Below are 23,171 nucleotides of genomic sequence, written 5' to 3' on the forward strand. Positions count from 1 at the left end.
ACACACATTGTCAAACACAAATAGACAAACAGTTACACACTTTTTAAACTTTCTCGCTGTCTCTGCACTCACACGCTCTGTCCCCGCTCACTTTTGGCAAAGACAGAATTTATAAAGATTTGTCTAACTAAGACTAGTTGAACGCCCCCCCCCCCCTTCACCAGCCCCATCTCGTCATGCGTGAGTCATCAGAAGGTGAGAGGTCTGAGGCAAACAAGATGCCACAGTTGGACACGCCATAACAATGCGGCACCTATCTGTGTGCATGTACGTGCGGGCACGCGCTTGTATGCGGGTGCGCGCGTGTACCTGTGCTCACAGCTGCTGTCACCCACAAGGGAACATTTCTGCCAAAGTCTCAAGGGGAATATAAAGATGCCATACACAAAAAAAAGTTGCAAAATAAATTGATCGGTCATCTCAATTCGGGAAGGAAGTGCCTTTGAACCACGAATACACTTTGGAGTCTCAATCGAAAAACTACGTTTTATCCCAATACAAATCATGGATGAAAACAAATATGGAAGCCACCTGAGAATGCACATTGGTGACAGAATTGAGAAGCACTTAAGACAGCAAAGCCTAGATAAAAAAGGGGGGAAAAAAACAAAGGGGCCTCTTAAAATTAGTCGTCAGCAACAACATCATTTCTGGAGGGCGGGTGCGCCTGCGCGGTTCCACAATTGGGAGACACTTAACACTCAGTAACCAAAAAAAGGAAACACAAAAAGAGAGTGTACAAAAGGTTGATTTTTCCACAATGTTGTGTAAGCGCTCGTTTCATCTTCCCACTCCTTCCTCTCGCCCCCCCCCCCCCCCCCCCAACTCCCCATCTCCCACACAGGTTATATCCAATGAACGGTGCCATGCAGGCATCTCGGCGTGAAAGAATATTGCCATCTATTTTTTCTTTTTCATAATCTCTTTCCTCCCTCGACACCCACACACACTTTGGAGTGGGGAAGGGGAGGGGGGCGGTGCGTGCAAGAAAATGAAAAAGGGTGAGGTGCTAAGGTGGTGGGAGGAAATGCGCGCGCTCATGAGATCCAGTCGCTAGTTGTTATAGTAACTATGATTCTGTACCTGTCAATCATGGCTATTTCGGGTGCACAGTTCCTATGGGGGTGCGCTATGAGCGGCGTGCATGGCGCGCGGAGCTGCTTCGACAAGAAGAAAATTATAACGCGCTCAAATTAACACCCTTCGTGAGGCGGACCACTTTTTCTCACATTGCCTTGTGAAAGACGGCGCGATATTGCGATTCCGGGAGAGAGAAAAAAACTGCACATGCGAATACTGAGATGATAATGACGCATCGTAAAAAAAAACAAAAAAAAAAAACAAGTACAATGCAAAAACCAAATCAGACAGAAAATTACCTAAAAAGCAAGTTAAAAACAACAACAAAAAGAGAGTCACAAAAAGGTAACCTATATAAAAAAAAACATTCAAATAAAAACGTTCATTTCTGACCAGACAAACAGTCCGTATCTCTTTTGGCAACATTTAGAAAACGACTCATTATATTTTTAAGATGGGATTTATTCGTTGACTAGAATGCGATAGGAAATCTGAGTTTGATTTTAAGTCAATATTTCAACGAAAATTTAATTTAGTTTGAGACAGACTTGAAAAAACACCTAATCTATTTTTTGTGAATTCCCAGAAGTTGTCAGCGACAGCATTTCACAGACTCACCAGGAGATGGCGACAGAGTAGCGCCTGAAGACGACGGAATGTTCTGCAAAGACATAGTCGGATCTTTATGGTATGTAATTGACTCCATTTTCTGGCGTAAAATTGAAGACACCAAAAGCAGTTATCATGAAAAGTCACATGTTTTTTTTCCCTTCTCCTGATTGTTGAAGGGCGCCTTTGCACACGAGCGCTATCTGGTGACCTGTCACGACGACTGCATGATTTAGTTTTCGCGCGGAAGCAGTTGCTGCAATTTCACGCCACAAAAAAACGAAGTGAGAGATTCGACAACCTTGCAGAACACAGCATGAAGTTCTGGCGCCACGCTGTCGCCATCTCCTGGTTCTTGAACACAACACAATGTCCTCAGGTGAACTTTTAATTCTTTCTTTGCAACAGAGTAACAATAGACACAGGACAGTAAATATTTCGACACAGCGCACTCAAAATATCAACAACTCTTCAGTAGGGATAAAAGTGCAGGCGCGCGCGCGCGCATGCCGAATGTAAATCCCAACATTTCGTATATATAAGAAAATCAAAACAGTGAAGGTAAAGGTCCATTTCTTCTTCTATGATTGATGGTCACATTTTTTCCTCAAAATTTCCGACACTAATAAAGCTCCAGAACGAACTAAAAAAAATCTGGTTCCTTTTGATGATTTATAGCTGACGCCGTGTGCTCGTTCTCAACACTTGATGTTGGTCGGAATCCAAATCATACCACCAAATATCGACCTGAGCGCAGATGATGTGCTCATCATAGTCGTCATAGGATTCTCTCGTATTTTTTTTCTTTAAGGCAGATGTCATGTGGCAGTTGCAGAGTGGGGGGAGCTTTTTTTTTTTTTTTTTTTCCAAAACCCTCAAAGATTCGGGGTCCCGCCTTGATGGCTGGGCGTTGGCACGAGCGGGGGAGCCCTCTTTCTCCTCCTCCTCCTTATGGTCCTCCTAGCGCCTTCCTCCTCTTGCCCGTCCTCCTCTTCCTCCAAGTCCTCCTCCTCTTCCTCATCGCCGTCAGCGCACGCCGACGTCATCTTGCGGCGCATCTCGGCCTGAGTGGGAACCGCAAGGCTGAGCTCGGCGCTCAAAGACTCGGGACCTGCTGCATGCAAGACACGCCACAATAAAACAAAACTCTACTCACGTCAAAGTAAGTCTTTCACATGATGACTTAAGTATTCGGTGAAAAGGTAAAAAGTGTCATGTTTTGACATGATACATTTCCTGTTTGACGTAATCAAGCAAGAAACGGAGGAAGCACCCGCGACGGGCGAGGCGGCGCTGTTGTCCTCTCCGCCCGAGTGCAGGAAGACGTCGATCGCCTCTTGGTCCGACATGTCCATCAGGTCCATCTGCTCCAGCATGTCCACGTTGACCTCCATGGACGACATGCTGCCTGTTGGCCCTGAGACCCCCACCCCGCCCCGGCAACGCGGACAACAAGGAAAAGGCAGTGGCTGTCACTATAGTTTAGCGCAGCGGGCGTCCAGTAGGGGGCGGCAAATGACTGACTCCAGGCAAAGCAAAGCAAGAACGGTTGAACTTTAGCTTGAGCAACATTGGCACAAGGATAAAAGCAAAGGTAATGTTGCAAAACAATGAAAGATTATAGTTAAATGTGTTTATCTATTTTTCTCCTTAATCAGGGACGTGCAGAGGATGGGACAATAAGGAGATGCCCCACCCCTCTACGTGAGTGAGAAGGACACGATTGGCTGGTGCAGACAGTTAGAGAAGACATTATTGGCTAGCGTACCTCGAGGAAATCAGGAGGGCGAAGCGGGTTCGCCGAGTCGCGTGGGAGGGACAGCACAAGAAAGAAGAAGAAGGACACCATGGGGAGGGGGCTCATGTTATCACACTCCCACCCAGGAGACACTGACAACTACACTGAGCTCACTCCGCCGTTGCCCTTTTGAAGCTTCAAAAAAAAAAACAAGATGAGGAGGTCCCGGTCTCAATTGCAATTTGGATGTGTCAAGCGTACTTTTGCACCTGCCAGATTTGACAGCCCTTTAAACGCTATTACATGGCATTCCGAAGAAATCGTGACCAAGAAATAAGACTCGTGCTCCAGATTTGAGGGCGGCCAAAACAGTCAGCCCGGTGTAGTTGGGTGGCCGAGATCCTAGAGCAGATAGCCGTGGCCTCTCACCTCTCCTCTCGACGATCTGGAGGTAACCTGTGGACAGGTACTGCTCCACATCCTGCTGGAAGGCCTCCTCCAGCAGCTTATGTTTGTCTTTGGGCTTCCGCTGCCCGTCGTCGCCAGCGTCAGCACACTGAGAGCGGGACCCCTTGGGCGTGGGATCACAGTCCACCTCCGCTGCAAACATTTCAGGGTGCACAGAAAGAGAACGTCACGATTGGTGGAAGCCAAGGCCGGGTCCTCGTTTTGTACGTGCGGCGGGCACAAATGGCTTCCCTTGACTTCTTTCCTCCATGTGATTGCACGTAAGCGCCCTTTTGACATCTGCGAAGCAGCATAAAAGACCCCGTGAGCTAAATATGAGCTACCGCTAAAAATAGAAGCCCCCGGAGCAGCAAGAAGACGCGACAGGCAGCGCAAAATGTAGTTGAGCTTACAAGAAGGAGGAACAAAGTGAAAAGAAAAGGGATTAGAACCTGCACGTTGGCGGCAGGTGCTTTAATCCATCCACGCAGCACCCAAATGATGAGAAAGCTCAAACAAGGCACCAACCAAGTGTTATTTGCATAGGCCTCCCTGTAAATTTGGAGATCTGGTATCTTCAACATTTTATTGATTTGGGGGTGTGGCTAAAACCGCAGCCAGTCACAAACAGCAGCGTCGACATTCGAATGGGCGCACCTTGCTTTACGACGGTGGTGCATGATGTCACGTAATTGGAACTTATTTACTAACTGCCATTTCCATCTGCAATAGGCATTTGTTTGCAAAAATAAATCCAATTAAATATCATCCACCATTTACTATTCTATGGTTATCATCACGCTTGTGCTGATTTTTCGACAAGAATTAACACAAATTCATATCAAGCTGACCTGAGAAATTTCTACATCTCTCAGGTTGCTTCAAGTTCCAATTCTGAATTCCTGCTCCATGGTCAGCTTCACACTTTTCCTCTCTGTTAAGTGTCAAATTGTGTGTCAAATTAAAAGCAGCAAGTTTGCTTACGAGAGTTCCTCTGGCTCTCGTCGGCCGCAGCAGGCGCAGTGGACATCCTGGATGCGGATTTGTTTTGTTTTCCTCCTTCAAGACAAGACGCAGTCTTTCACAGCCCCCCCAAAAGACACTACACTAGGCCGCCTTGCATCCTCACGCTCGTTCCGCCGTCATCACGCAGCATTTTCTTGCTTTTGGCGTCCGGAAGAGGAGGAGATGAGATGATGCGCCTGACTCGAGGCGAGGCGTACACGACGCGAGAAAGAGAGAGAGGATGCGAGTAGAGCTGCGAGAGAGGAAGGAGGGGGGGGGGGGGGGGTCGCAGATGCTCGTTTGAGTGACCTGCAACCGAGCGGCCTTCATCGAAAAGCCAACAATTAAGCGAGGTTCTGCGTCAAGAAGGTGTGTGTAAAATGAAAAGTCATGATTAGCACGACGCTGCGTGAGAAGAAGGGCTCGCAGCATCCTTCACTTGAAGCTCCTCCTCCTCTTCCGCCTTCCCGACCGACTATCACGGCATTTCAAGTGCGGCTGATGGCAAGTGTGACGAGTGGCACCACAGGAGGGCGCTCTTGGACAGACGACTTCCGGTGTAAACAGGAAGTTAGCGTGAAGTGCCGTCTTCCGGTGCCAGTGACATCGCTGGGAATTTCCAATCTCGTCATCTCGTTTCGTATTTCAGCGTTTTTTATTTTATGATTACTCTTTGGTAAATGTGTTTTATATGACAGGGTCGATTACTGTGCGAGTGACTAGGTGTGGGTGAGCGACACACCAGCTAGGCGGTATTTGAATGTTTTTAAGAGAATTCAAATTGAGTTTAGATTGTTTAGTGACACGTGTTTTGTTTTTACAGTTGCTCAGATCTTTTATATGTTTGAGGCTAACTCCGGTAGTTCGTTTGTTTCCGAAGCCAGTGGACGAGGCGAGTGGAAACTAGTCAGCTTTGGAGATGTGCAAAGTCCGGATGCTGAGAGCCTTGGTGAACGAGCGACTCAATGCCGCCATGGAAGAAATCTTTGGACTGTTCGAAAGGACCATCGCCGAGTACGAGGAGGAACTTTGCCGATCCAAAGAGGAGATCGAGCGACAAAGACAACTGCTGGACTCTCGCGAGCATCCGGGAAACTTGGGCGCGAAAGGTCGCTTCATTTAACGGCCAGTCCAGACGCAAAATGATGAAACTTCGTATTTCTATGTGAAAAATCTGGTCGTAAAACGAGAAGGGAATGTTAAAAGTGTCAAATGTTTATAGGTGGGGTCATGTGTGTATGACGTACCATGTTTGTGTCTTTGTGTCCCGTAGCCATCGGGGAAAATGATGTTGCTCCCGAGTGTCCAGAGGAGGCCGAGCCGTCCCGCGTTAAGGAGGAGGACGAGAACCAGGAGCGGCCCGAGTTCCCACACCTTCTGCGGGAGGATGACATCACCAAGTTCCACATGAAGAGAGAAGACGAAGATGACCCGGCTCAGTGGTCACATCTTAGGTAGGCTTTCAAAATCACAAGTGGAAATCCGTGCAAATCACAAATAAGGAATTTACAAAATTGCAGGTCGGTGCTCTACAGGCAAGTCAAATACAGTAAAACTTGCACTGTTGGCTCTGAGTTCTTCTGTGAATGGCAAAAATGCACCAACATTTGAACATTAGAAGTTTGTAATTGCCTAGAGATGCCACACAATGGCATTCAAACCGCCTTTGCCCGAGGCACAACCAAACGTGCCTCTCCTGCTCGACGTGGAACTTGTTGGGAAATTCTCTGCCTGTTTTCCACCCCCTCCCTCATGTCAGGAGCAAAGCGGGAGAAAGCCGACCATGTTACGGCTCGTCCCCGCCGTCGGAGCGCAACGAGACGGACGACGGCGAGGGAAGGGGCGGGGCGGCCAAGGGCGGCCGAGCGTCCCGGGGCAACGAGGCCTTCATCTGCTCCTTCTGCAGCAAAAGCTTCGGCCGCAAGGACAGCTTTGTCCGCCACATCCGAGGCCACACGGGTGAGAAGCCCTTCGCCTGCTCCACCTGCAGCAAGAGCTTCAAGTACCGCTACGAGATAAGCCGCCACATGAAGATCCACACCGGGGAGAAACCCTTTAGCTGCTCCGTGTGCGGTAAGACCTTTGGCCGCCGGGAGCACTTGCTGTCGCACACGCGAAGTCACACCGGGGAGAAACCCTTCGGCTGCTCCGTGTGCGGCCGGGGCTTCGGCCAGCGCTCGCACTTGGCGGCGCACTCCCGAACGCACACCGGCGTCAAGCCCTTCTCTTGCAGCGTGTGCGCCAACCGCTTTTCTCTCAAGTGTGTTTTGATTGCACACATGAGGACACACACAGGCGAAAAGCCCTTCGCCTGTTCCGTGTGCGGGAACAAGTTCACCCGCAAGCGTCATTTGTCCATGCACATGAGGAGGCACGCGGGCGAGAAAAGTGACGTTTGACGGCCGGCTCTCTCAACCAACCCGAGCGACATCTTTATTTCTATACATAGCCAACAATCTTCATCTGTGAATAGCGTGTGTAGGAGGACTTTAGTTTTACCATTATCCGTGTATTTATTTTTTTCCCGGTTCTGTTAGGTTAGGGTTTCAAACTAGGTTTTAAAACTATGGTTAGGGTTTCCAACGAGGGTTTCAAACTACTTTTAGGGTTTCTGAGATTGGGGTTTCTAACTAGGCCGGTGGTCAGCAAATAAGGGCCCGCGGGCCAATTTTGGCCAGCCATCCATTCTGTCTGGCCTGCGCGATGATGTTAATATGATGTATTTAAAAAAAAATATATATATATATATTAATTTTCAACAGCATATTTTTTTAAAAGAAAAAAAGCGCATACATTTGATGGGGTTGTTGTATGCCATAAACATTTATTGAGGTATGATATTCCTTGGTGACAACAACAGGTGGAACATCCTGTTTCAGTTATCCATGACGCACAGGTCGGAACAGTATTGTCACACGAGTGCGCGTAATCTTATGCAAAAAAAAAAAACCAAGGTGTCCTGTCTCCCTCCTCCAGTGGGCAAGGTAAAAAAAAATAGTTTATATTTCATTAAATTAACAACATAACAAGGTCTGTTCAAATGGAATTAAATTAAATCCATTTTAAAAGTAAGATGATGTTTATTTTAATATAATATAATAATTAATAATTGAATTAGTAGTTGGGATTAGGGTTGGGGTTAAGGGCTAGGGTTAGAACTATGGTTAGGAGAGGTCATCAGCCTTAACTCTGCTACACTCGTGACATGGTTTTTCATTTTATTTAATTTCTAATAGAGTGTCCGAGTGACGTCACAGATCAAACAGCCAATCAGAAAGTGGGGGTGAGGGCGGGTGTGGCACTTTTCACTTTGACCATGATTTTTGATTATTTGATTTATAAAAATAAAAAAAGGATCAGTGTGTGTGTGGGGGGGGGGGGGCGATTTGTTGAACGATTCGTTTGAACGAATCTTTTGAGTGAACTGATTCTAAAGATTCAGTTCACTTAACAGAGCTGGAATGCACATCACTATAAGGAACTCGCTTTTATTTCCGGTTCCTCTGAAATCAGACGAACCGGAAATAAAGTGAGTTTCTGCCCCCTAGTGGGGGGAGGTAAAAATATGTCCCCACCAGTCCTTCGTGCGAGTTGATATTTTATTTTACTCTGATCCAGTTATGGAGTCATATTTTGGGCGAATAAACACTACATATGGTCTAAGCAAATTCTACATTTAGACGTCTGGTTATAATAATTACCACTTTACACGGATCAATGGTTGTTTAAAATGAAGCAATACATTTCCACATTTTTTATACAACTTACAGCTGGTTTAGATTTTAATATTTCATTTTTGATTCATCTAATTTTGTTGACTATACTTGGGCCATATATATATATATATATATATATATATATATATATATATATACACACAAAATATTCGCAATAAAAAATACACACAAGCGTGTGCACGAACGCTGCTACTGTTTTGTTTTTAGTTTGTTTTTGCATGCATATATGAGAGTGCGAGCGGTATGCTGGCTGCGTGAACGAGCAGCGCCTGCGTGACGACGCTGCTGCTGCTGCTGCTGCTGGTGGTGGGGGCCGCCGCACACTTGAGCAGCCGGGTGGGGAGGGGATCGACGCTTTCCGGCCGCCAGCCCCCGGAGCACAGCGAGCACGCAACGCAGGAGGGGGTTGTGGCGGTGCCGCGAGCCGAGCCGAGTCGAGGCGCGGACGATACGGGAGGAGAGTGCCACTCGGGAGCCACAGCCTGCCCCGCCGCCGCCACAAACAGTAAGCTGCCCCCACACCACCACACGCCGCGTTCTCTCCCTTGCCCCGGGCTGGGGCGTCTCGGGTGCGCCGGGGGGGAAAGTTGCTCCGGTCGGCAAGCGCTCCACAGCTCTGGCTGCGAACTGCGCCACTCCTTTCCCCTCACTTTAGCTCTTTTTTTTTTTTTCTCACAGTTTCAGCACTCGAGGCTACGTTGATAGTACGCGTAGTCAAATCGGTGTTGTGCAATTCGTCTGTGCTAATGTCACCTTTTTTTTGTGTATTTAGTTTTTTTAAATCTGTCTTTTTACTATCGCGGAAGTGTGTTGACACGCAAGGCGAGCAGCTGATTCGAGCCCGGTTTGACGTGTCTCCGTCGGGGCTTTTCTGCCCGTTTTTACAAGACATTGCTAATGCACTACTACTTACTATAGTTTTTTTTTTTTTGCTAAAGGGCACAGCGGCTTTGTGATTGCGAGACTTGCTGTGATGTCATTCATCCCAGCTCGGACCATTACATAACGGACTGTGGGGAAGCCTGCGATAGCGAGGCTATTTTTACTCTGTTTATAACCCCCCCAATGCTGCACTACTCCCAGTCCCGAGTGTTGGCCTATCGCTCACGTTGTCATTTTTTTTTTTTTTACTACTACGAGGGGGATGGCGTGTGTAAGTTTCGTGTATCGAGACGAAGTCACACTCGCCCCTGCGCGTCACGTTGAAGCCTTTCAAGCTGACTAAAGCACCAGCAGACGCTCCATCGCGACATGCTTAAGAAAATTGCGTCACAATGGCGGCTCTTAACATTTTGAAGACTTTGCTGCCTATAGCACCAAGGAATAGAGATAATTCAACATTTTGATCATTTATAGACGAATTTGTTCTTCTAAAATAAGGAAAGTGTGATGATAACCGTAGATTGGGAAATGACAATGTCAAAGAGTTTATAAGTTTATAGTTTTCACAAGGTTTTTTTTTCCTTCCTTGGTGTGTTGATGTAAAACGATGACATCACAAACATACAGAAGATAAAAAAAAAACACTTTGGGGTGTTAATTTCAATTTTTGATGATAATAAACAAATATCTAGAAAGAGAGAAAAAAACGAAAGGATAAAAAGAAATCAAATGTGGAATTTTATTACATTTTTTGGTGTTAAAAATTTGCTTTGAAAATAATATAAAACATATTATCTTGGAAACAAGAAATGAACAAAAAGAACTTTTTGAATAGGTCAAAAAAAGGAAAACAAATCATTCGTAATGACTCGCGCACGCTAATTGGAACTGCCACTCCGGACGCTAGACGGCGGCGTGGGCAGCAACAATGGACTCGCGCCGATGGGAGGGCGGAGGGCGGAGGGCGGAGGTGATATGCCTTGAGAGACTGGAATTCAATAACAGGAAAAAAGCCAGTGAAAAGAAACAATCGGTAGAATAACCCAACCCACCCTGCGTGGCTGTTGTGCTTGTCGAGCGTTTGCGCCCTGCGGGACGCCTAAATGGAACGTGTGGGAGGAGGAGGAGGGGGGGGGGGGTATAGTTGAAAGCATCTTGATGTTATTTCATTGATGTCCTTATTGGAGTGGAGTTGACTGTTTTGCTGTGGCATTGTCATGCAGTGTTGTGACCTAGATTGAAGACACGTCGCGCATTGCTAGCTGAGGAGAGGCCGCTTCATTGAAGCTTGTTTGACTCAACGCTCGAATTCCGATATGAAAGGAGCTGCTGTTTTGGTTCGCGACATGACACTGTGTGATCTTTGCCACACAAAATCTTGATGACCGTTTTGGATTTTTTTTTTTTTCTTGAGGGAATGTTGCCACATCTGGACGGCGGACACATTTTGAGCCGCGGCGCAGCAGCCCAGACCAAGGCTTGCCCTCCACTGAACATCGCTGACAACAGGCTCCGCCTCCTCCACGTAGCTCCTCCTCCTCCTCCTCCACTCAGGTACTACCACCTCTCTGTTTCTGATTCCTACCGGAAGAATCGTAACGTTGCGAGCGGGGAGCCGATTCCAAACGATGGGCCAAACTTTTTCACAGTGGAACCTTTGTTTTTGTCATCTTGGCATGGCAGCCAATGTGATTCTTTTCTCCGCTCTTGGTGTTCATGTTTTGTCCTCCCATGAAGCTCACGTGAGCTTTTCACTGGCCGCCGTCATCGTTTCTTGCTCTCCTCCTCCTTCTTCTTCTCACCTCGTCTCTCGTTCTCTAGCCCACTCTCATCTCATCCTCAAGAAACATCATTTGAACCTGCTCATTAAAGCGCCTTACCATTTCTGTAAGTTTTCCTCTGGGCTTGTTTGCAAATTCTGCTTTGATTTTTTTAAATTCCCTAACTGGGCGGCGAGAATCCACCAGAAGTGAAGCGAGCGTGTCCGCTGGCGTTTCTTTTCTTATTTGAAGTGTAAATAGCTTACGCAGGCGCAAGTCGAATGAGGTGTGGCGTCAAAGCTTGTCTCATCTGATGTAAGGTCAGACTTCCTCGTTTGGGTGCACCCCCACCCCAAAATCTGAAGCGGGTCAAGCGCGGCTCGGCACAATATCGGCATTTGCCACAGGCAGCTTCCGATACCTGCTTGCCGCTCATCGGAGTCATTCAACCTAAAATAGCTTCTACTCGCCATGGCAACAACAGAAGGAGCGGAATCTCTCATCGCCGAACTCATTCTTCCGAACAAAGATGGCGAGTTACGTTTTATGTGTTTGTTTGCGTCGCCGTGGAAACGTGCATACCCGAGGCAACGGCTCGATTTGATTTCATTTGAATGTTGAGGCCCCCAAAGCTTGCGTTGATTAGAAACGTCACGGTCAATTTTGACATTTTACTCCAAAATTCAGCCCTCCAATCGAAAGCTAAGGTGAAGGCCAGCTGCAGGTTATGCCCCGCCCCCCTCTCCCCCTCCCTTCTCTTAGCTGAACTCTGGGAACCCTGCAGGTTGTACGGCACGCCGTTACTATTTGAAGCTTTCATCTCGCCAGATGGTGCATGGGCACCGCCCACTTGCCACCATTTGTTATACAATATGGATTGTATAACAGGCAGAAAGCCCCCCCCTCCACACACATACACACACACACACGCAAATACACAAACGGTGAACTCGTCTGTCCCGTTTTGTTTGCGCAGAATCCCCGAGTGCGGCATTGATCCACCTTCTGTGCAGAACCCAGCAAAGAGCACCGCCGCTGCTTTTAAGCCCAACAGAGCGCCCGAGCTTTGTCTGTCGTGAACGCACGCAGCCTCGGCGTGCAAGCGTGCCTTCTCGTTGTATTGACCAGACGCCGACAAGAAAAGTCTGGCCCGTCGAGCCGGTTCTGCTTGACAGTGCGTCCCCGCGTGTGTGTGTGTGTGTGTGTGTGTGTGTGTGTGTGTGTGTGTGTGTGTGTGTGTGTGTGTGTGAGTGTTAAGGGTGGTGGGCCGGCACAGGCAAGGGAAGGGCATTCAATTGCAAGAGTCAAGTTAGTTGTTTTTTGTTTTTTTTTCTCCTAAAGATGAGGAAAAGCATGGCTGCGGTCAAAGAAGGCATTTCCTGTATGTTACACACACAAACAGCTGTCAGACATGACGTCGGCCTGCGACGCTTTAGTGCTGAGATCACCGCTGACGTTTGTGTCAAGAAACGTCCCGCGCGATTTTCAACGAGGCGGCGTGCCGAGAGTGCGCTCGAGCTTTTCGCGCTGCCTTCAGGGACCGTTTTGTCATAACGTCCCTTTTGGTTTGGCAGCAATTTGCCAGCACCTTCGCCATTTTCTGCACATGAACGTCTGCCTCTCAGCGAGGGCTTGGACAATTACCAGCTTTGGTGAATGCACCACGGCTTGCATTTGAGTTTTATTAAATATTTGCCAGCTTTGATGACAGCAACGCGTACCGAGGTTGCGTTTCGGCGCTGCCTTCGGTGACCTTCGGTGACCTTTGGTGTCCTTGGGCCTGCACTGACTGCATGAATTTGAAATCAAAGCTTTCATCCTGCCTCCTCCCTTTTTTTAATTCACTCGTCATTTCTCCCTCCCCCCCCTGCCGCGTCTAGCCGGCTGACTCGACGTTGCCTCTTCTCCGCCACCATCTGCTTTGCTCGCTCGCTCGCTCTTTCTCGGCTTTGCGTTTGGCTCTCGCCGGCTCCATCTGTCCGCCGCCGCCGCCACTTTCCTTTGCACTTTGAACACGGCACCAAAAAAACACCTCTTAGAAAAAGGAAAACTACACGGCGGTGTTGTTGGCTTGGACTTTTTGCCCGCATGTGGCGGCTGCGTTTGTTCTCGTGTGCGTGCATGCGTACTCTGTGGCAGCAATGGAGGAGCTTAGTTGGCAATTTGCCCTTCCCGCCACTCCCTCCCAAATCCTCACACGCACGCAGCTATTTGAGAATGGGCCCGTGAAAAAAAAAAAAAAAAAGAAGCGTCGTAGCAAAAAAAGTGCAAGCTGTGAGTGTAGCCGCCGACCTTCAGTTCAGCGGGTGCACTCTGATGACATCATTACGTAATGTTTACACGCTGCGCTGCACAAGTGCTGTGCTGCTATGGTGGCGGCGCAAGAACAACAGGAACTTTTGCTGCCTTTGTGTGTGTGTACGTGTGTGTGTGTGTGTGTGCGTAGCGTAAGAGGAAGCGACGACAGTGTGAGGAGTAAAAGAGGGCAATGCTGTGAGAGGGGGCGACCTGTGGTGAGTACACTTGAATGTGTGTGTATGAACGTACGGGAGGGGCGGGGGGGGGGGGGGGGGGGGGGCGACTACGACATGATATTCCACTATTGACACACCATATGCGAGTGCGTGTGCACGTAATGAATCCACACGTACTCGCTCTGTCCTACTCTGCGCCTCTTCATCGTCTCAACAAATCACGCACGCTGCAAAAAGTGCAAGTCATTCAACTTGTTTTTCTCACATTTGTTAGAAACTCATGACTCTAGCTGGCCCATCATTCCAAAATACAGTTGCTCTCTCTCTCTCTCTCTCTCTCTCTCTCTTTCTCTCTTTCTCTCTTTCTCTCTTTCTCTCTCTCCACACCTTAAGCGTTTTGACCTTAGAAGGACAATCGTGTAGTCATGCATGAGTGTGCGCTTTTGCTTTGTGGTCACCGCCCCTCTCTTTCACACATGTACACACACACACACACACACACACATGCATGCACTTGACACTCGGGTGTATATGTGAAGTGAAGCCCATACAGAACTGTCATCTTGGGTTACAGGTTATCTGATAACTACACACACACACACACACACACACACACACTGCCAAGTCAGCAAGCTTCAGGTGAGCGTGCATTTCAAGTGAAGGTGGGTGTCTGGTTTCGGTGAGGCAACACGTTTCCTTTCTGTAATTTGGGTCAAGCCTTTACTGTCCGCGGCCGCATGGCCCTCAGCATTGCTCAGAAGCAAAACCAAGGACTGCTTTTGTTCTTTTGGTGGCTCCGTTGGCGATAGACGTTCCTGTCCGATTCCCCGTTTGGTCATCTTTTCTCATTTTCCGAAACCGCCTCGGTCGTGCTCACGTGGCTCCGCCGTGTTTGCCTTTCAGGACCGGGAGGCTCGCAGGGCGATGATTCCGCATGAAGCGCCACGCACTCGGCCCCCCGTCGCCTCGGACGGCAGCAGCAGGTGCCAGCGCGTGACGTGCTTCAACTTAGCGTAGAGTCAGAAGCCCGACCGCGTACCTTGCCCCCCCCCCCCCCCCCGCCCCCCTTTTCCGGTCGCCCTCATAGTTTGTGTGGAAAGTGAGAAGGAACGCAAGATTAGATAAGGCAGAGCACTAGAGCAGGATCAGGATGAAGTCCAATCATGAAAGGAGTAACGAATGTCTGCCCCCAAAGAAGAGGGAGATCCCACTCAGCACGCGTGCTCCACAAAGCCGCTCCCCGGTCGCTCCACCCGCCGCCAAGCCCCCAGAGAACGCGGCCTGGCCGGCTGCCGGCAGCACTGCCCGGTCGGACGTCCCTCGCTATCAATCCCCCACCTCCAGCTCGACGAGGCTTCCCGGCGTCTGCACGTCGCCCCTGGCCCAGACAGGAGGGGGGACGTTCCGCTACACCCAACTGCCGGCCAATCTTCAGTTCGCCAGCTACGTGGCCCCTCAGCTCCTTCCGCCGCCCTCGTCCTATTCTCAGAGGTTGTCGTCGCTCCCCGAGACGCAAGAGCGAGCATCCGTCCGGTACGCCGCCGCCATGCCTCCACCTCCCACGCTTTACGCGGATGACTCCAGAGAGCTTTACAACGGGGGGCTGGAGCGGAGCCGAGGGGTCAAATTGCACGACGCCTACGAGGCCCGCCGAGCGGTTCCCCTGCCGGATTCAACTCACGAGCCTTCGAGAACGTCCCTCGTGCCGGAGGATCACCGGCCGGCGTTATCACGAGGCGACCCCGGGAAGCCTGTGTCCTCCGACCACACATTTCCGCCTCCCTCAGGTGGAGACAATCTGAAAGCTCGCGTCAGCCCGCCGGTGCGGACCGCTCGCAACGCTCCAGCCGAACCGCCGTGTGTGGGGCTCACCCCCGGCGTGATTGGTTACATCGCCGGGGCGGGCAGCAGCCAGCACGCGGCCATCAGCTACCATGGCAGCTTGCAGCAGCACGTGCTCCTCGCGGGAACCCGGCCGGTCATCATCCCGCTGGGCGGAAGCGCCCTGTCCTCCGCCCGGGCCTCCGGAGGTGACCATCCTGCCGGCTCATACCACCGGGGGGCCCGGCTCCACCTCCCCGCGGTTCCGTCGGCGGTGGCGACTCCTCCCTCTCTACCGGCGTATTTCGTGAAGGGATCCATCATCCAGTTAGCAGACGGCGAACTGAAGCGCGTGGAGGAGCTGAAGACGGAGGATTTCATCCAGAGCGCCGAGATCAGCGGCGAGCTGAAGATCGACTCGTCCACGGTGGAGCGCATCGACGGGAGCCGCGCCTCGCCTGACTTTGCCGTTGTGCACTTCTCCGTGGGCGAGCGACGCTCCCAGGTAAGCTCCAGACAAACGATCCTCGGAGTCCGATGCCTAAACCAAAGATGTTCTCGGATCTTGCAGGTGAGCGTGGAGGTGTTGACCGAGTATCCCTTCTTCGTCTTCGGCCAAGGGTGGTCGTCGTGCTGCCCGGACCGAACCGGCCGAATCCTGGAGCTACCTTGCACCAAGCTCGCGGTGGGCGATGTTTGTATTTCGCTCACCCTCAAGAACCTGAGCAACGGATCCCTGAGCAAGACTCAGCCACCGGACCACGGGTTCCTCCTGGAAGCCCCCAAAGCGCTCTCACGGGTCTCTGGGCACAGGGAGCGGGAGAATGGCGCCATTGCTGTGCAAAACGGCGATATGGCCTCGGTGGCCAGGCCCGGCAAGCTGAGCAGGAAGCGGCGATGGTCGGCCCCCGAGGCTCGCAAAGTGGAAAAAGCTGAGGAACCGCCCTCGGCCAAATTGACTTTTATCCCTCACGAGGTCAAAGTCACCATCGAGGGAAGATCCAATCTTGGCAAGTGACAATTGGCAAAAGCGCCAACGCCCACCTTCGCCGTCAGACGGTCGAGACCCGGTGTCGCTTTCTTTGCCATCACCTGGTCCGACACAAACCGGCTTTGGAGTTTTTGCGCCAGCTGGCGTGGCGCACTTCCTGTCCGTTGATTCGGCGGCCTTGAAAAGAGGGAACGCCACTTTTTTTTTTAATCCTTCTCACCCGGTTCAAACGATCATTGGGCAAATGGGAATTAGGGGCTCAAAGTTGCTTTGATCCAAACAATATCAAACTTTGAAAACACACTGCGGTGAGTCAGCCAACGTTTGACTTTGCCGATTTCGATTTTTCTAACGAGATTGAACGAGGGGCTTTAATTGAGTTATTTTGAATGCAGTACTGTAAGTTTGGCAGAGGGGGAGTAACAAGTAGCAGCAACAGCACTTTGTTTGGGGTCCCGTCGATGTGCCTCGAATGAAATGGCGAGGAGTGAATGAACTTTTGTTTTGGTGAACCCCCCCCACCCCATGTCCAGTGTTTCCACTTAGGAGTCTTGAAAGAGAATCTTGCAGTTTGCACATGACGAGGAAAAGAAGGAGTCGGTCGGCTGTTTTATTTTTGTCTTTGTTGGCTTTTTGGGGGCGGAGCCTGTTGTCTTGGATGAGACGGAAACACTGGAACGGCCCTCATGTTTGAATCTTCTGGCGTCGAGTTAGCGAGCTGGCGAGATGAAGACGATATTGTGCTCGGTGGAGGTGGCATGTATTTGTAAGGAGATTCTGAAGATGCTTTATTTTTATAATGATACAAAAACAGGGTTCCACTTTGTTTTCAGGTCATCTGGATGCCTTGTGTGGATTGAAAGTGTCCAACTTCATTATTTTATAGATATTTTTCCTCAACCTCCCCACTGGAACGTCAAAACCCAACCAGTCAGCCTCTTGAAACCTCTCCGACATTTTCTCTAATTCAGGTTTACACGCACACACAATGTAACTAACGTAGCCAAAGCTAAGTCATTGCGTTGCTATGGTTACCTAAGAAAGCAATATCATGCACTTTGCTTACATATGAATGGATGTTATGCACACACACACACACACGGAATCATTCCACTGGAGTAGTTGGCAATAAACATTTCATTGGCGATCCTCCAGCAACCCCCCAAAAAAAGAAAAAATCACTTTCGGGAGCACCTGAACGCTCATCGTCGTTTCCAATCTATGCAGTAAATCAAGTCGGTGTTGCTTGTTGTTTCCCAACTCAACCTAATTCTATTCTTTTGAATTTCTAAAGGCAAGTTGACTGTTTCCGTTTGAGCAGGAGGCAACTTTTGGTTTTCACCCCCTCCCTTCCTCCCTCGTATAAATTTGATCGTGATGTGCAATATGAGATGAACTAATGTTTGCTCTTTCCCGTCGCGTTTGCCAAGTTGATGTAGCATCGCGCTAACCGGGAGTTTTGCTTTTACCAGATTGGCCCCCTTCCCATATTGCCTGACTCTCAAGGTTCGTGAAGACAACCCTCATTGCCACAGTGGGGACCACATTTTTATATGACATATATATTATATTAAAAAAAAGAACATCAATTCATAAAAATTATGCACATAAAGACTTGATGCTTTGCAGCACTTTGGAATCCGAGCAAGCTAGCTTTGACCGCTAACTTCTTTCTGTCCAAAGAATGACAAATGTCGGCAACGTTGGGCGAGTGAGGATGTACCTAAAGGAAATGACGGGATGCAAATGTCGTTTTCTGCTTTTAAAAGTCAAAGTTGTTGATTTTGGATAGATAAGGGGGTGGGGCTTAAGAGGGGGGAAATAGAAGTATAACGGAAGATTTTTTTTCTTTTTTTCCTCTGATTTCCTTTGCTTGTAGCATGGGCCATTTCGGACGAACGGCTTTTTTGTATATTTGTCGTGTCATCTGACAGGAAATGACCAGAATGTCAACATTAATCTTTTTTTTTTTTTTTTTTTACGACAAGCGTCCTCAACACGGAGGATCACTTTCTTTTTCTTGCACAATATAATGATTTAAAAAAAAACAAAGAAGAGTTTGAGCTCTTTTGGGTGATGATTTAATGGGGGGAAAAAAACAATCTCTGGGCACTTTTTTTGTTTGAATATTGAATCAGGATTTGTATAATTTAGTTTTGGGTAACCAACTCAGGCAGAAAAGAAAACTTTGAATGTTTGAATGGATTTTCAACGTGACGTGTATTTACAAGACACTGTTTAACACGATTAACAACAACGATGGTGATGAAGTCGCCAGGGCCCGCTTCACCGTCTTTGCAAGCCGAAGAACTGGACTTGACGCTGGCTTGCAAAAGACAACGAGGGCCATGTACTCTGTCATCTCTCCCCCCCCCCTCCTGTTCTTGGCTGTACGGTTTTGATGCTTGTGTATAGAAATGCACCTCTTTGGAAAAAAACAAAAAATCTTTACATATCGGGAATAAACGGGCACTTTGTGTTTTTTGATGTGTGTTTTTGGCCCAGCCGTCTGTCACGCATCGTCCATCTTCAAAAACAAGATGGAAAGCTTTTCTTGAAAAATGACTTACTTTGTCACTGGTAGCATTTTATTGATCAAAAATGTCTAACTTCTTTTATTTAAAAATAACTCAATTGTTTTCCTCAACAAAAAAAAATTTTAGTCAGTTCCCCCAAATGTAAACAAGTCGGCAGACATCTGTGCGAGCACTTTTATTGCATTGAACCGACAGTGACAACTGACATAATTTTGCATTTTCTTGCCCGTCTCAACAGAGCAGCAAAAAAAATTTGCCTTTGGTGTCTCTGCGCGCCAAATGCAGCGGCGACTCAACTTAGGAGCCGCCGTGGTTGTCTTGCCTTCCTCGATTTGCATTTGCGAGGGTGGCGAGTCGGTCCACAGCAGGGAATCCCGAGATGTCCTCAAGGGGGCGCTAAGCAAACATTTGGCTGGATTGCTGTGTGACACGGATGAACGTGGTCCGACGGCTCAGCTCCTTCAGCTTGGCGGCGCCCACATACGTGCACGTGGAGCGGACACCGCCCAGGACGTCGCGCACCGTCACCTCCACATCGCCTCGATACGGAATCTCCACTGTGCGACCCTCCGACGCCCTGACACCCCCCCCCCAAAAGAAATACAGTAAGTTAGCGATTATTCTTATATTTGTTCTAATTTTGATAAGGACTTCTCATCGATATCGTCTGAGTTCCGTGTGGCTGCTTTGATGGCATGCAGGGCCCTCAAATGTTACCTGTACTCTGCCACGCCCCCCACGTATTTCTTCATGGCTGTGTCAGAGCTCATCCCGTAGAAGAGTTTGAACTTTTTGCCGTTCTTCTCGATCATTTCGCCGGAGCACTGGTCATGTCCCGCCAGCATGCCGCCCATCATCACAAAGTCGGCGCCCGCACCTTGAGGTCAAAAGTCAGAACATCGAGTTCCTCTTGAATGCTAAATGTTTGTCCCCTCCGGTGTCAGCAGAGTGTCAAAACGAGAAGACGCTAGCTAGCTCATTGACACACTCACCAAATGCTTTGGCCACATCTCCCGGGCAACTGCAGCCACCGTCCTAAGCGTGTAGCAGAGAAAGAACAGGATTTTTTATTATTTTTTTTTAATCCAGCCGCCTCACAGTCTTGTAGTTCGGCACGAGGGCTCCCTCTAACGGCCACTTTGTGAACTGACCAAGATTAAACTTACAGAGATGATGTGTCCTTTGAGGCCGTGAGCCGAGTCCGCGCACTCGATGACGGCACTCAGCTGAGGGTAACCGACACCCGTCTTGATCCGAGTCGTGCACACGGACCCTCAAATATACACAAAAGCAACTTCATACTGTATTTGGAGCAGTGATTTGGTCAGTGTCCCACCACCAGATGGCACTCAAACAGCCTGCTGTGCACATTATATTGCATAGAGCACAGATTGAATAGGAACAAATATTTTGAATTCTGCCTTGCAACAAGTGACATGGTGGGATGGTGCATTGCGCCCACCTGGTCCGATGCCCACTTTGATGATGTCGGCCCCGGAGAGGATGAGCTCCTCCACCATCTCCCCGGTCACCACATTACCGGCCTGAGTGAAAAATAACAAAAATACCCCCTCATCGGTCTCTCCAAAAAGATCTTCACGGTACCTTTTACGGAACTGTATCAGTCCGCTTGATCAAAATCCCTTTTTGTGTGTTTGCATACCATGATGGTGTGCGATGGAAACTCGGCTCGCACCGCCTTGACAAAGTCGACAAAATGCTCCGAGTAGCCATTGGCAACATCCAGGCAAATGTACTTGAGGGCGGGCACAGCCTGAACGATGGCGCAAAGCTTGTCCAGGTCTCCGCTGCCGCTGCCCGAGCTAGCCGCCACATGCTAACGTCACCACGACCGCCGCCCGAAAATGACAAACAGTGACTTCAATTAGCCTTTTCAAATAGCAGTATAAGTGCAAGGAAAGTATTATTTCTGCAAAAGAATAATCTTTCATTGCGAAAAGCAATATTTATTCACATGTATTTCTCCCTAACTCATGCTCATGCTTCACCTCCAAGCACTCGGGGTGATGAGCAGCAAAGTTCTTCCACTCATCCACTGAGTAGTGCTTGTGAATGGCCGTGAACAGCGTGTGCTGCAACAAGAGTAAAATGTTATTTGAAGAAATATAAAATCATTCCCTTTCAACGTCACTCATGTATTGGTGCCGATCACGTTTGATGTCATTGTACAAGATTTGACTCGTATTTTCTTTCATCTTCATTTATGCTGGCGGCGCTTCTTTAAAACTGGGCGGGAAATGGTTAGTTTGAATTCTTTTTCAAAACGGTGGATTCCGACCAAGCAATATAAGAAAGGTGTGTACTTTGCTGAGGACTTGGGCCATCTCGAAGGTCCCGGTGGTGTCCATGTTGGCGGCGATGATGGGGATTCCCAAGTATGTCTGCTTTGAGTTGCGGAATGTGAAAGTCCTCTGGAGCTCCACCTTGTACAAATATGAGCCAATCACAAATCAGCTCTCAGCCTTTGCACGCCAAGTCTGACTATGAATGTAATCGTGAGAAGTTTAGTCATTATTTTTGGCAACCACAGGAGTCAGTGACTAAATGAGTAGCAACTTAAATGCTCCACTAACGGTACGCGCGCTCCCTCTAGCGCTATCATTTAACATCTATGTATTGGTTTTCAAAAGGGCAAGTCAATCCCAAACTGTTCCTCGCGTGCAGCCCACCTTGTCGTCCTTCCGATTCACGTTTTCTTCCAGCCAGGCAAAATCCACGTCTCCCCCCCCCCCCCCTATCCCAGATAGCTTCCATTTTGCCACTTTCTGTCGACTGGTGGGCGAAGGTTGCCGCTGAACTTGTATCCCAAAAACTGGGGTGTGTAGACTTTTGTGCACTCACACTGCCATATGGGGAATGTACGCGCCTCCGGTTATTCTATTTTTACTCGCCGTTTCCAAGAAGTCCGGCGCTCACCGCTCGCCCCAATGCGACTGTTGCGTACCTTTTCAAAATGTCTTAGGTCATGAAGCGAAGGACAAGTGCATACGTTAAGCGTTTTTTGGGGGGCGGGGCTCCACGTCTTTGGGTGGGTCAACTATACTTGGCAAACAGGGCCTTCGACTGCCTTTCGCGCCCAATGACTTGTTGCGGCAAATTTGAAAAGCTTAACTAAATGAGACGCCATTAAAGCAAAGGCCTGACAAATGGTTTTCACCTTTGCAGAAGGTCACGCTCCTCTCAAGCGGCCGAGAGCTCTCATGACACAAGAACAACAATGCCGGGCAAATACTATGTGGCCAAGATGATGGCACGTTCATAATTGAAGCAGATTTGGCTTTCGGGGGCGTGTCTGCTTCCTGGATGCAATTACGACGGCGTTTACCTCGGAGCGACTCTTCAGGCTGCTCCTTTTAGGCCGGAACAGGACATCTTTGAAGTCCAGCTTGAGGTCTGTGTCCACGCGAGGCATCCTGGTTGAGGAGGAGGATGAAATTCTCCTGAGGAAGGCTACGATGGCAGCAGTGGCGGTCCCGTGTCCGAAGCCCAAGCCACCAAATCCGAGCCTCTGGGTTGCCAGTGTATTTATAGCAAAGTGGGGCCCAGCCCTGCCCCTGCCGCCGCGACTTTATTTGGGCCTTCACGCCCTCCTCCTCCTCCTCCTCCTCTTCCTGCTTCATCTCCTCTTCCTCCACTGACAAACACACTGCGGTAGCTTGTGCTGCAGTGCTAAAGAGCACACCTGCTTATTGCTGGCTAACCACAAGGGGGCGATGCATGGTTGGAAGGCGGCTGGCCGGCCAGATGTTTGGGGCGTTTGAATTGCCCACCGTGACCGCGTGCGTGGAAAGGCACAGGCGGGCCAGCCACATATGATGGGCCGTGAAAATATGAATTACAAATTAATTTGGAATCATGGTTGAATCTTTGCTTTTGCCACCATATTTGCATATTTTCTTTTGATCTGAAAAGAGGAAACGACGGCTCGATGACGTCATAGCGCCGCGGATGTCCACCGAGTGCGTGTTGCGTCATCGGCGCTCGATGTTATCAGCGCTACTGTACACACCCACGTCACCGCTCGCTGGACTTTAGCAGACCCGGTTACTTTGCAGAAAATGTAGTCACA

The 23,171-nt window shown here is 49.1% G+C and overlaps 4 protein-coding genes across 8 annotated transcripts; 2 read left to right on the top strand and 2 right to left on the bottom strand.

Annotated features, from left to right (window-relative positions):
- Window positions 1-2,074: 2,074 nt before the first annotated feature.
- LOC147041222 (dysbindin-like) lies at window positions 2,075-4,406 on the bottom strand. Of its 3 annotated transcripts, none has more exons than XM_085900838.1 (4): window positions 4,327-4,406; window positions 3,857-4,174; window positions 2,963-3,097; window positions 2,075-2,800 (listed from the first exon to the last, which is right to left on the bottom strand). In XM_085900838.1, the coding sequence occupies exons 2-4, from the start codon at window positions 4,035-4,037 to the stop codon at window positions 2,565-2,567; spliced, it is 552 nt and encodes a 183-aa protein (XP_085756964.1). In that variant the 5' UTR covers window positions 4,038-4,174; window positions 4,327-4,406; the 3' UTR covers window positions 2,075-2,564. The 3 variants fall into 3 exon arrangements, with proteins under 3 accessions (XP_085756964.1, XP_085756963.1, XP_085756962.1); XM_085900837.1 differs by having other exon boundaries at window positions 2,075-2,803; XM_085900836.1 differs by having other exon boundaries at window positions 2,075-2,803; window positions 2,921-3,097.
- Window positions 4,407-5,375: 969 nt separating this feature from the next.
- LOC147041223 (uncharacterized) lies at window positions 5,376-8,253 on the top strand. The gene is made up of 4 exons (XM_085901568.1): window positions 5,376-5,631; window positions 5,760-5,988; window positions 6,153-6,333; window positions 6,639-8,253. Exons 2-4 carry the CDS (start codon window positions 5,799-5,801, stop codon window positions 7,276-7,278), a joined length of 1,011 nt encoding a protein of 336 aa, XP_085757694.1. The 5' UTR covers window positions 5,376-5,631; window positions 5,760-5,798; the 3' UTR covers window positions 7,279-8,253.
- A 686-nt stretch (window positions 8,254-8,939) lies between these two features.
- Window positions 8,940-19,026, top strand: LOC147041224 (ataxin-1-like). Of its 3 annotated transcripts, XM_085901563.1 has the most exons (5): window positions 8,940-9,121; window positions 10,913-11,052; window positions 13,705-13,771; window positions 14,636-16,058; window positions 16,125-19,026. In XM_085901563.1, exons 4-5 carry the CDS (start codon window positions 14,883-14,885, stop codon window positions 16,569-16,571), a joined length of 1,623 nt encoding a protein of 540 aa, XP_085757689.1. In that variant the 5' UTR covers window positions 8,940-9,121; window positions 10,913-11,052; window positions 13,705-13,771; window positions 14,636-14,882; the 3' UTR covers window positions 16,572-19,026. The 3 variants fall into 3 exon arrangements, with proteins under 3 accessions (XP_085757689.1, XP_085757686.1, XP_085757688.1); XM_085901560.1 differs by having other exon boundaries at window positions 10,913-13,771; XM_085901562.1 differs by lacking the exon at window positions 13,705-13,771.
- A 97-nt stretch (window positions 19,027-19,123) lies between these two features.
- LOC147041225 (GMP reductase 1-like) lies at window positions 19,124-22,578 on the bottom strand. Its single transcript, XM_085901567.1, has 9 exons — window positions 22,428-22,578; window positions 21,406-21,525; window positions 21,091-21,174; window positions 20,745-20,918; window positions 20,544-20,625; window positions 20,248-20,354; window positions 20,074-20,116; window positions 19,799-19,958; window positions 19,124-19,658 (listed from the first exon to the last, which is right to left on the bottom strand). Exons 1-9 carry the CDS (start codon window positions 22,512-22,514, stop codon window positions 19,478-19,480), a joined length of 1,038 nt encoding a protein of 345 aa, XP_085757693.1. The 5' UTR covers window positions 22,515-22,578; the 3' UTR covers window positions 19,124-19,477.
- Window positions 22,579-23,171: the final 593 nt, after the last annotated feature.

The sequence above is a fragment of the Syngnathus leptorhynchus genome, chromosome 20 (assembly GCF_054491065.1).
Source record: "Syngnathus leptorhynchus isolate UIUO chromosome 20, UIUO_Slep, whole genome shotgun sequence".
NCBI lineage: Eukaryota > Metazoa > Chordata > Actinopteri > Syngnathiformes > Syngnathidae > Syngnathus > Syngnathus leptorhynchus.